This window comes from Stomoxys calcitrans, chromosome 5, assembly GCF_963082655.1.
Source record: "Stomoxys calcitrans chromosome 5, idStoCalc2.1, whole genome shotgun sequence".
Classification (NCBI taxonomy): domain Eukaryota; kingdom Metazoa; phylum Arthropoda; class Insecta; order Diptera; family Muscidae; genus Stomoxys; species Stomoxys calcitrans.
The window spans coordinates 47,725,254-47,739,236 of NC_081556.1; the positions used below are offsets into that span (position 1 = coordinate 47,725,254).

Here is a 13,983-nt window from a genome sequence, read left to right on the forward strand (position 1 = left end):
AACGTTGAAGTGTTAAAACGTTAGTTTTTAACTCAAGCGGTTAAGTGCGCATGCGTGTAGTCAGTCAGTCTAAGCTAATAACGATAAGTGTTGACAACATAAACGCATAAAATTCGTGTATCGTCGCGTTCGGGTGTCGAGTGTTGGGAAGTTGGATACCGCATTCAACATCGCTGTGAGCCAAAGGAAGGCTTTATCTATTAGTATTGTCGGAGCTCATTGTTCAATTAACAATTGGATAAAACGAATACATTGTTCTTCTCCCCCACATAGGCTTAAATATATTATGCAAATAAAGTAAGAATTTATTTACACAACCAAAAAAAAACGAAAAAATTAAAAAAAAACCAACGGACATAAAATTCAAAACAATTACAAAACAAAACAAACGTGCCACAAAAAATGAAAATATTTGAAAAATTTACCATTATTTCCACATTCACACAAAGCAAGATATGTGTCGTCCACATGACATAACATAAGCCCAAGTCTAAGAAAACTTCAAAAAATAGGTTTTTTTTCTCTTCCAATTGTGTGGTTGTCTTTTAATTAGCAACACAAAATTATTGACCAGACCCACAAATCAACAGCCAACAGCATATACATTTCTCCGTATGTATGTCATAAATATTATTAAAAAATTATGTATATGCGACAAAAGGCCACCGAACAAATTAACAATAAATGAATACACTGTTCATTTCGTTCGATTTTTTTTCTTTTTTCCCCCCCTTCCCTCCTCCTCGGCTTTTGAGGAAAAAAAAAGAAAGTTGCCATTTGGTTTTGTATTGAAAACATTTTATGTTAAAGCATTTAAAGGTGATTGTAAAAAAAAACCTTCGAATCTTTTTGAATTAAAACGGAAAGTTTTGAATTAACATTTGAATTAAAAACAAATGAAAATGTGAGCGAAAAAAAGTGGAATAGAAGGGAGATTAGTAAGCATCAATTATATGGAGGCAAAGATTTTGCAAAGAATTCACTTTGAACAAAAGGCAATTTAAATTTTAAGGAGGAGAAATGAACTAAACAAACATTTCTAAATGTGGAGAGAACGGCATGAATGTGATCAAGTTTTAGACAGGGTGCTTTAAGACTGGAAGCCGATTGATGTCGGGTTTGAAAAAACGAATATCAAGGATGCAGGATTGCAGAGGAGGGATGATAGCACAAATGCCTACTGATAGCTATAACTACACTGAAAAAATGTTGATCCTAATTTTAAAGATTCGAGCCAAAGATTAACAAACTTTATTAAAGACTAGCCGAACCGGGCCCGCTCCGCTGCGCCTTCTTTAACTCTCTAAAATCTTTTTAGGGTGGGGACACTTCGCTCTGAATGTGGATATCGAATTCGTGCCATTGCAGCCACCGCAGCGAAGAGGTTAGCTTGTCCGCTCATGACGCTGAACGCTTGGGTTCGAATTCTGCCGAGACCATCAGAAAAATTTTCAGCGGTGGTTGTCCCCTCCTAATGCTGGCAACATTTATGAGGTACTATGCCAGGTTAAACTTCTCTCCAAAGAGGTGTCGCACTGCGGCACGCCGTTTGGACTAGGCTATAAAAAGGAGGCCCCTCATATTTGAGCTTAAACTTGAATCAGACCATGTTCCTAGTGGAATGTTCATGGGCAAAATTTGCCATTGTACCCTATGACGCTGCACGCGTTCGAATCCTGGCGAGAACATCAGACAAAGCGGTGGTTATCCCCTCGTAATATTGGCGACATTTGCGAGGTACAATGCCATAAATGGTTATTTAAACATTTTTCCTCAAAGAGATGGCGCACTCCGGGACGCCGTTCGGACACGCCTATAAAAAAAGGTCCCTTTTTTATTGAGTTTAAGCTTGAATCGGAAAGCACTCATTGATGTGTAAGAAGTTTGCCGCTGCTCGGTTCCTGGTGTTGTTAAAAATTAGGGTAATGGGAAGTGATTTTTGTGGGAGGGATGGCACCTCAGACATTTTGACTCAAATATGGATATCAAATTCGTGCTGCACTTCCACATCCCTTTAATTTGAGCCCCATATTGGCATGGTCGGTAATTATGAACCGTTTGAAGGGTAGTGCGGCCACCGGCACTTTGCATTGAAAATAGATATCAAATTCGTTCTTTATTCTCAAATACCATTGATTAGAGCTCCATATTGCCCTAATCGAAAATGAAGTTTAGTTTAGGGGGTGCTTTAGGGCGTACCCCAAAACACTTGGCTCCGAAATTGGATACCAAATTCGTTTTCTACTCTCAAATACCTTTCATTTGAGTCCCATATTGTCATAATGTATTTGAATTTCCTATACATTATCCTTAGGAGGGAAATCTCCACCTAGACTTGAAAGCAAATTTTAATGTCATATTCGTAATCTAATCCCAAATACCTTTCATTTGAGTCCTATAAAGCCATGGTCGGCTAATATGCCCATTTGGGGGTTATTGGGGGTGGAGCGATATTTGTAATCTAAGGCCGAATACTTTTCATTTGATTCCCATATTGATAGGAACGTCGAATATATCTGTTTAGAGGAGTTTCGAGGTTGGGGCTGCCCGCTGGGTACTTGGACCAAAATTTGAATACGATATTCGTTTTCTAGTCTCCAATACCTTTGATTTGATAACCGTATTGTGCCCATCGGTGCACTTTTGGTTTTGGGCGGCGTTTTGGGGGTAAGGGTGAGGGACCGCCCCCATCCGATATCTAAAATTTATATGGCCTATGTTTCCTTCAAGACAAACTTACACAATTTGTGAAAATTTTATGAAAATCGTTTCAGCCGTTTTTGATTCTACGGAACAAACAAAAAAACCGAGTTCCATATAGTCATGATGGGTCATATGCCTATTTAAGGCATTTTTGGGATGTAGGGTGACCCTCTATACTTCGAACTGATTTTGTATGCCAGATTCGTATCAACTCCCGAATACCTTTCATTTGAGGCCCATATTGACATAAATGTTTATATTGACCTTTTGGGGTTTGGGGCTGCCCGATGAGTACTTAGACCCAAATTTTGATACCATATTCGTATTCTATTTTCCAATACCTTTCTTTTGATACCCATATTGAGCCGATCAGTCCACTTTTGATTTTGGGTGGTGTTTTTTGGGTAACGGGGGAGGGTTCTCCCACTTTCGGGATCAACAAATTATAAAGCCTATTTTTCCTTCCAAATATATTATATTTGCAATCTACTCCCGAATACCTTTCATTTGAGTCCCATATTGTCTTGATCGACCAAAAACCTATTTTAATGGGTTTTTGTGTTGGGGCGGCCCCCAGTTACTTTGACCCAAGTTCTAATATAAAATTCGTACTCTACTCCTGAATACCTTTCATTTGAGTCCCAGATTGTCCCGATCGGTCCACTTTTATTTTTGGGTAGAACAATATCAATCAATTATCACAAATATGCTAAGTATGGATCAGCCCATAACCTAATATAATTGCCATATAAACCGAGCTCCCGGTTAGACTTTCCTATTTGGTTGAAATTTTTCACATTTCGTTTTGCTATGACTTCCAACAACTATGCTAAGTATGATCTAAGTCCCATATTCCATATTCTCATAGCCCATATTCTGATGTAGCTGCCATATAAACCGATCTCCTGATTTGACTTCTTGAGCTTCTAGAGGGCGCAATTGTTATCCAATTTGGCTGAAATATAACGTTTTGGTATGACTTCCAACAACTGTGTTAAGTATGATCTAAATCGGTATATAACCTGATATAGCTGCCATTAAACCGATCTCCCAATTTGACTTTCTGAGCCTCTTAAGGGCGCAATTATTATTCAATTTGCCTGACATTTTCGAGGCGATATGCAGCATGACAAGTACGCTGCATATCGGTCAATAACTTCATATAACTCATTTATATTTGAAAAAGCAATTCAAAGAACTTGACAAATGCGATCCGTGTTGGAGGGTATATAAGATTCGGCCCTGCCGAACTTGGCACGCTTTTAATTGTTTTATGATGTCCTTTGCAAAATTGTTTTCGATTCAAATGAATTATCGTTTATAGAGGATACTTTACTCATACCTGTAATACGATTAGAATAGGCGGACATCTCTCTGACTCCTTTCATTAGGTAGTTATGATCTAATTAGCAAATATTGATATGTGATGAATATAAACCAATTATATGAGCATTTTACTAATCAAGTAGATTTCCATGGAATTAATTTAGTACAACTTAAGTCAACTTTTCGATAGCATAACAAAACAAAAAAAATATCATTGATATGTTAATCAGTTGATATTCATATTTTCCCCCTACATTTGTAGAGTGAGAGTTAAATGCCAATAAAATGTCATACAAAGCTAAATTGGACGAAATAAAAGTAAAGAAAAGTTTGGTTTTTGTATAGTAAGTAGCCAATGCCAAAACACAACCCAGTTTGTTGTATACCATGTTGTCTATTCGTTTCTTTTCGCCAATTCGGTTGGGAGCTACATTCCCCCCTATTCGAGCATTCTTTATTAAAAAGTGAACTAAAATTGTAAACAGTTTGAATTTTTCATAGTCATTGCAGATATACACACAAGGTCAATATTTACTAATAGATTTTGTATATGTATGAATGAGGATATCTAAATGATTGACTGGGTGTTAAATTAGTAGGAGTGGGTTGGCAGGAAGAGGGTGTTTCATATTACAATTGGCTTGTCTACAACAAACTAGACCAAAATAATTTAGGCCGCCTTTCACAACCGTCATAACAAATCGTTTAAGGCAACTTAATATGCAGAGTTGCCAACTTTTTTTCACCACTTTCAGACAGAATGAAATATAGGTAAATTTTGCGTAAGCATAACATAAACAACTTATATGTAGAATCCAATAAATTAAAATGGAGTCAAAATGAAAAGCAAAGTGAAATATAAACAAGTAAGTTAACTAAACTGAAGGAAATAAAAACCATAAATAAAATGAAATTGAAATTAAAAGAGGTAAAAAGGTGTAAAGTTCGGCCGGGCCGAACTTTGGATACCCACCACCTCGGGTATATACGTAAACCACCTATCGTCGAAATCCGATGAAAAGTGCATACCTTATGCCCCATAGCAACTACGTCGAAATGTGTTCCGATTTGGACCAAATACAAATAAGTAAAAGTCATTGTCCAATTGTGTATAACAAAATATTGATCTTTTTAGTAGCTATATCTAAATATTAACCGATCAGGACCATATACGACACAGATGTCGAAAAGCTTACATAAGTCACTGTGTCAAATTTCACTGACCGATTTGCAGACAAATGACGAAGAGCCTTACACAACTCACTGTCCCAAATTTCGGCGAAATCGGACATTAAATGCGCCTTTCATGGCCCCATAACCTGAAATCGAGACACCGGTCTATATGGCAGCTAAATCCAAATCTAAACCGATCTGAGCCAAATTAGAGAAGAATGTCGAAGGGCCTAACACAACTCACTGCCCCAAATTTAGTCGACATCGGACTATAAATTCACCTTTTATGGGCCCAAAACTTTAAATAAGGAGATCGGTCTATATGGCAGCTATGTTCAACTCGGGACCAATCTGAGCCAAATTGAAGAAGAATGTCGAAGGGCATAACACAACTCACTGCCCCAAATTTAGTCGACATCGGACTATAAATGCGCCTTTTATGGGCCCAAAACCTTAAATCGAGGGATCGGTCTATATGGCAGCTATATCCAAATCTGGACCAATCTGGCCTAACTTGAAGAAGGATGTTGAAGGGCCTAACACAACTCACTGTTCCAAATTTTGGGCGACATCGCTGTTCCTTTTATGGGCGCAAGACCCTAAATCGAGATATCGGTCTATATGGCAGCTATATCCCAACCTGGACCGATTTGGGCCAAGTTGCAGAAAGATGTCGAAAAGCCTAACACAACGCACTGTCCCAAATTTCGGCGACATCGGACAATAAATGCGCCTTTTATGGCCCCGAAACCTTGAATCGAGAGATCGGTCCATATGGCAGCTATATCCAAATCTGGACCGATCTGGAAAAAATTGCAGAAATATAAAGATGGGCTTATCTTAACTCACTGTTCCAAATTACGGCTTCATCGGACAATAAATGCGCCTTTTATGGGCCCGAAAACTTAAATCGCGAGATCGGTCTATATGGCAGCTATATCCAAATCTGGACCGATCTGGGCCAAATTGCAGAAAGATATCGTAGGGCCTAACACAAACCACTGACCCAAATTTCAGCAAAATCGGATAATAAATGTGGCTTTTATGGGCCTAAGACCCTAAATCGGCGGATCGGTCCATATGGGGGCTATGTCAAGATATAGTCCGATATAGCCCATCTTCGGACAAAAAAGAAATCTGTGACAAGTTTCAGCCCAATACCTTTATTTTTAAAGACTGTAGCGTGATTTCAACAGACAGACGGATAGACGGACGGGCAGACGGACGGACATGGCTAGATCGTCTTAGATTTTTACGCTGATCAAGAATATATATACTTATAGGGTCGGAAATGGATATTTCGATGTGGTGGGTATAAAAATGGTTTAATAGAAAACTTTATCAAAATTTGATTTTTGAAGAAAATTTTGGTATAATTTAAGTTTCATAAAATTTTTTGCTAAATTAGTTTTTTTTTGCAAAAATTTTGTTAAAATTTTACTCTGTTGGAAATTTTTCTAAGAATTTTTATTTTAAATTTTTCTATGTGGCAACACTGCTGCTACAGGAAGAAAGTAGGACACTGTTGTGCATTTATAAGGAAAAACACTCCTTTTTTCTCCCTACCAACCATCATTATTAGACATTCAAGAATTTATAACAAAATTTAATAGTTTCGATGAAAGTGATTCTTTTTTTCTGTTTCTACAATTCAAAATTCCATTCTTCAGCAATGCGCAGTGGCATGTCAACGGTAGCACTGACGACGACAATAACAACAAATATAAACGTCTACGGAACATGACAACAAAAGAAGGTGATTAGGTGGGGGCTCTTTGGGAGGGGAGGGCTGTTTTTATGATTGGTGGTGTCGATTGCGGTTCCGATATATGATTCCCATATATGTATGTGATATACGCTTCTAATAAGAGACCCATAGATGGAAGAAAAAACCCCAAAATAATAATGAAAACTGTTAAAAAACGGAGTTATCAATTCAATATCAGCTAAAAACCAAAACAAAAAAATAAAAGCTGCCAAAAAAAAGCTTTGCGTATTTAAGTTTGGCTGAATTCTATTATTGGGTATTTTTTGCTTTTATACTTCTTGGAGTTGTTTGTTGTCGATGGTGTGGATGATGATGACGGTGGATTGATTGAGATTAGAAAGTACCCTATAATGGGTAAAGGCGTTTGGAGTCAAAATTTGGGGAAATCAAAAAACTTCATTTTGTTGTATTAAGTTAAAGGGTGATTCTTAAAGTGTAATTTTTTTACCCACCACCATAGGATGGGGGTACACTTATCTAGTCATTCTGTTTGTAACACTTCGAAATATTGATCTAGGATCCAATGAAGTGTATATATTCTTGATCGTCTCGAAATTCTGATTCGAACTAGCCATGTCCTTCCGTCCATCTGATGAAATGACGATAGCGGTCGAATGCATACAGCTAACCGCTTGAAATTTTGCATGTAGTGTTCTATTATGACTTCCAACAACTGTGTCAAGTACGGTCTAAATCGGTCAAGAATCTGATATAGCTCCCATATACACTTCTTGAGCTCCTGGAAGCCTCAATTTTCATCCGATTTGGCTGAAATTTTGAAAAAGTATTCTCTTATCTATCCCAACAACGGAGCCCAGTACGGTCCTAATCGGTCTATAACCTAATATAGTTCCCATATAAACCGATCTCCCAATTTGACTTCCTGAGCCCCTAGAAGCCGCAATTTTTGTCCGCTTTGGATGAAATTAAAGGGGCTCAAATCTGATATCTGTTTTATGGCCAAGTGTTTCAGGGATGACTCATCTCATAAACTCCCCCTGAACCACACATATATATCGACTATAGCTATATATAGCTCAAATGTGGTTTATGGGAGTAGAGTATGAATCTGATATCCACTTTTGGGGCAAAGGGTACAGCTACTCCAATCCGCCACCAAAACCAGGAGAATGAAGCATATCTAACATACAAACTTTAATGGGCGGACCCTTCCCTTACCCTATTTTCAAAAACGCCAGACCTCGAAGTTGGGTGGGGGGATTTATGCGAAATTTAGTTTTTTTATAACAACTCAAAAACCGAAATTTGGTATTCATATTTAAGGTGGGATGTCAAGGGCGGCCGCCCCAGCTCCAAAGCCCGTCAAATTGAAATATAGACCAATAATGACAATATTAGGCTTAAATGAAAGATATTTGATACCAGAGCACGAATTTGATACAATGGGGTCCATCTCACCCTCAAAAACACCCCATACCGTACATATTCACCGACCATAGCAATATAAGACTCAAATGAAGGAAATTTGGGAGTGGAGCACCAATATGATATCCACATTGGGGTGAAATATCTGAAAAGCCGTAACGCACCACCAAACAGGACTATTCTCCTGACCGTACCGGGCTCAGATTAAATAAGAGAGTGAAAGAAGGTGCAGTGGAGAGGGCCCTGTACAGCTGTACATTAAGTTCGGTCGCGCCGAACTTTGGATACCCACCACCTCGGGTATATATGTAAATCCCATTTCGTCACAACCCGGTGAAAATAGGATAACTTAAGCACCCAAATTCGGTACGGACATTGAGTGGTCTAATATATATGTCACTATTAAATTTTGTAGAACAAAATATTGGTCTTTTTGGCAGATATATCCAATTATAAACTGATCTGAACCATATTAAGGTCGGATATTGCGAGGCTCAGAAAAACTCACTGTTGCAAATTTCAGCGAAATCAGGTAATAAATAAAGTTTTTATGGTCTTCAAACCCTTCATCGGTAGATCGGTCTATATGGTAGCTATATCGAAATATAGTCCGATCTAAGCCATATTTGGGTCAGTTTTTGGGAAGCCTTAAACTACTCAATGATTCAAATTTCAGCAAAATCGGGTGAAAAATAAAATTTTTAGTGGCATTAGACCCTTTATCGGAAAATCGGTCTATATAGCAGCTATATCTAATTATGGTCCGATCTGAACCATATTTGGGTCCTGTGTGAGGAGGTGTAAAACTACTTATTGTTTCAAATTTCAGCGAAATCGGCTAAAAAATAAAGCTTTTATGGGCTTCAGACCCTTAATCGGGAGATCGGTCTATATGGCAGCTATATCTAAATATAGTCAGATCTGACCCTTTTTTAGGTCAGATATCAAGACCTCAATACCTCAATTTTTGAAGGCTGCAGACGGACGGACAGACGGACAGACACGCGGACATCGTTACATCATCTTAGAATTTTACGACGATCCGAAATTTATATACTTTGTAGGGTCGGAAATTGATATTTCGATGTGTTGCAAACGGAATGACTAAATGAATATACCCTCTATCCTACGGTGGTGGGTATTAAAATTTTCGTTGAATATTTGGCAGAAGTTTACTGCAAACCTCAAACAACAAATGGAGCGATTTTTATTGCAGTTTTATATTTTAGAATATTTATATTACAGCGATGATTTTGTTTGTTTTGTTATTGTTATTTTTTAATATTTATGCCACTATAGCCAATTTCTTTACAATGTCTATTGACATATTTCTTCGGGTGTATAAGTTACACGTAACATCTTCAAGGCGCCTTTTAATTTCTATAAAAAATAAGAGAATGTACCTTATCTGCTCGATTGCTTAACAAAAACATATGACTACTGCGAGATAAGTGCAGTTTCAGAAATATTTGTATAACCTCTCATAAAAAAATGCTGATAAAACAAGAGTGTTTTCTTTAAAGTTCAAAGCGTCATACACATTTTAAGGGAAAGGAAGTGGAATCTTCTCATTTCCGTTTTTTAAATGATACTCGCTGAAAGTAGTTTTTCTAAGAGTTTACTCAGTGGTGCTAAATATTTAATGTTCTTCTCGACACTGATGCAACAGTAATAAATTTTGGGAATGCTTTTGTTTACTTAAAACATTGTTGGCCTGCTTGATAAAAAATGATGCGAGGGAGATGATTTGATTGTAGACACAGCAAACACGTTTTGGCGTCACCGGTGAAAATCTGCTAAAAGGGGACAACTGTCTTTTGTTTACTATTCGTGCAAGAATTTTAAAAATTTAATCAACGGCTCGTTCTAAAACTCCTATGGATTTTAAAGTGTTAGTAGATAGCTAGTCTTAAATCTACCAATTTTTTTAAAAAACCCCGTATCTGTCATGATATTAATTGGGCATTTTATTTCTCTTATAAGATTTTTGGGCCGTAGAAAATCACGAAACAGATTATTCACCTACAGCTAGTCCAAAAGCGAGTGGAAAACTAAAATGAGTTATTTATATTTTCCAACGACCAGCTCATTGAGGATTAAAGAGGATCAAGAGGATAAGAGAGCAGAGAGTTGCCCGATTCACATTTTTCGGTCAACTATGACCCCAAAGTCATACGTGGTCAACTTTACTAAAGATTTGATTGCAAGATTTGTACTCCACTGCTATTCGTGTGAGATGATATCCAACTTCTTTTTGTTCAAAATACAAGAGCTTGACTTGCATGACATGTGGTTTCAACAAGACGATGCCACATGCCACACAGCACGTGTAAAATAGCCTTATTGAGAGGCGAGTCTGGTGACATTTTTTTCATGTTCGGAACTGGTCAATTGGCCTCCTAGAACGTGCAATTTAACGCCTTTAGACTTTATTTTGTTGGGCTATGTTGAAGCTCATGTTTATGCAGACAAGCCTGCTTCAATTGACGCATTGGAAGCCAACTATGAAGCATTTATTCTTGAGATACCGGCCGATATGTTGGAAAGAGTACGCCAACATTGGATTTAGCGGATGGACCTTTTGAGGCGCAGTCACGTTCAATATTTGCATGAAATAATCTTCAAAAATTAAATTATATGGACCGTACTATCGATTCAAATAAAGATTTTATAAATTCTTCAGAATTTTATGTGTTTTTTTTTTTTTTGAAAAATAAACTTTATATTGTATTAGGTTAGGTTAGTATGGATGTCCTTTGCAGATTCAATAAGACTATTTAAAGTCGATTGTGATAACAAAGTGGTGACAGACAAAGACCTCTGGTGGGAATCGAACCCCCAACCCTCGCACTGGTAGTCCGAACACGCAACCAACTCGGCTGCTGGGGCTGAACCTAAATCGGCTCAGATATGGATATTGCTCCCATTATATATGACGCCTTCTGAACAATTCCGCCAAAGTCCGTCAAAATTGATGCATATTTATATAGCCTTCATATAATGATGTGGCCTAAGTTAAAGTTAAAGTGTAGATGTAAGGTAATGTTTCCCTTACTATTCCATAGTTTTCCATGTTTTACATTTACAAATTTATAGAAAAATTATTTCATACTATGTTAATGTGCAATTTTGATGTAAGTGACATATCACGGTCACGCAAAAATTCAAACAAACCTTAAATGGCGCTTACACCGAAATGGTACATGGCATGGCTCCCATATTTGGAGAGGAGACGTAATTCGATGTCCTCTGTTGATATCGACCAAAAAACGAAAATCGAAAATATGTCGCTTATATCATTTTCGAAGGAAGGGTTCATTATGGTGTTGTGGTTTGGTGGACTACACTTCACAAAAACAATCCACTGTTCAATAACCTGCTGGATGTAAATGTTGGATTGTTTGTGTATTACAGCCGCATTGCGGATAATGCATCTGGATATTTTGGCTAGAAATATTGCGCCTCATTGCCGTGAGGTTGAGGAAGCTTTCTCTATAGTCCTTGTGCTGTCCTTCATACCCTAATGCTACACATAAAAAAAATTAAAGGTTTTGGACATTATTATGGCAAACAAAATACTTATTTTTCGAAGTTTTTCTTTTATTACTCACTAGCTGGACCGGACCCGCTGCGCTGCGTCTTGTGTTACTTTATATGGAACAAAATTCTCCTTTGAATATTTATTTTCGACAAAATAAGAGCTTTTAGTGAAATACAATGCTACGAAAATAGTATATGTATATCGCTTAACTAAGAGTATAACAATATAAGTGCCTTTATCTGAGTCCCATATGATCTTTATTGGACTACGAATTCGCTTGGAGTATTTAATGTCATTTAAGTTTGGATGTTAGATGTACTCCATTCTTAAAGGACTTTATTTCAGCCCGATATTCTCATGATGTCCGATTTAGTGGTGTTTTCGGGGGTGAGCAGGTCCGCCAGACGCTTAGCCCTAAAAAAATATCAGCATCGTGCTCTTCTCTCAACTGTCATATATTTAAATCCCATATTGCCATTGTTTTAAGGAGAGTTTATAGGATGAGGCGTCTCCCAAACATTGGTTATCAAATTCGCTTTCTAATCTCATTTACTTTTCATTTAAGCCACATATTGGCATTGTCAGTAAATTTTTAAGCTTTAACGGTGCCACAAATACATGATACCTTATTTGGATAACGGACTAGTATTCTACTCCCAAATACCTTTATTTGAGCCCCATATAGCGATGGTCAGTAAATAATTGCTGTTTGTGGGGTATTTTGGGAAAATGGTAGACCCACAGAAAATTGATCCTGAAAGTGGGTATCAATTTCGTGCTTTATTCCCCAATAACTTTCATTTGAGCCCCACATTGACATGGTGGGTAAATATGCCCGATTTAGGGGTGTTTTGGGGAGTGGGTGGTACCTCAAACACTTAGACCAGCCATTGACCTCGAAATTGAATATCAAATTCGTTTTCTAATCTCAAATACCTTTCATTTAAACCCCTTATTGCAAAAGTCAGCAAATATGTCCGGTTTGGGGAATGGACCCTAAAAACTATCAACATCGAGCTCCACTTTCTTGAAGACCCAAATTGTCATGGTGAGCAAAGGCGTTATTATGGGGTTATTATGGTGGTGGGACGTCGCCTAGACATTTGGTCCCGAATGATGATATCAGATACGTGGCCTACTCCCAAATACGTTTCGTTTGAGCCCCATATTTCTATAGTCGGCAAATATGTCCGGTTTGGGGAATAGGGTAGCCACTCAGTGACTTGGTCTTGAAAATATATATCAGATTACTCTAAAATACCTCTCATTTGTACCCCATATTGCAATGGTCAGCAAATAAGTCCTGTTTGGGTTTTTTTTGGGGGGGAAGGCACCTTTTCCCGAATATTGATATCAGATTCGTGCTTTACTCACAAAGACCTTTCAATTGAGCCCCATATTGCTATGGTAGTAAATTTGTCCCCTTTGGGGGATGTGTTTGGTGAGAGACGGCCCCACAAACACTTGGTCCTATATTTGGATATTAGATTCGTATTGTACATTCGAATACCTTTTTTTAAGCCCCATATTGCCATGGTCAGTAAATAAGTCCTGTTTGGGGTATGTTTTGAGGAAGGGGTGGATCCCAAGAAACTTGGTCCCATATTTGGATATCTGATTCGTATTGTACTCGCAAATACCTTTCTTACCATATTGCCATGATCGGTAAATATGTCCGATTTAGGGGTGTTTTGAGGGTTGGCTGGTTCCCCAAACACTTGGTCCGACAATTGGATATCAGATATGTTTTCTAATCGTCAAAACCTTTCATTTGAGTCCGATATTGTCGTGATTAGTCTATGGTACCCCATCCGAAATTTGGATACCAAATTTTTGCTTTTAGGTTACTATTGTATAAGAGAGCGGACACAATTTCACTTAAATCGCACCACCCACCTCCGAGATCTGGCGTTTCTGAAAAAGGAGTAAAGCTAGCCGCTTGAAATTTTGCATAAGTACATCTTATTAGTGTAGATCGGTTGGTATTGTAAATGGGCTATATCGAATCACGTTTTGATATAGCTGTCATATAAACCGATCTAGGATCTTGACTGCCTGAGCCGCTAGAGGGCACAATTCTTATCCG

At 37.8% G+C, this 13,983-nt stretch overlaps 1 protein-coding gene across 1 annotated transcript in view; it reads left to right on the forward strand.

Annotated features, from left to right (window-relative positions):
- LOC106092299 (uncharacterized) overlaps positions 1–13,983 on the forward strand; it is a 55,526-nt gene continuing 41,543 nt past the window's right edge. Inside the window, exon 1 of the mRNA XM_013259124.2 lies at positions 1–297. Coding sequence (XP_013114578.2) covers position 297 — 1 coding nt within the window. The 5' untranslated portion in view covers positions 1–296. The remainder of the gene's footprint in view (positions 298–13,983) is intronic.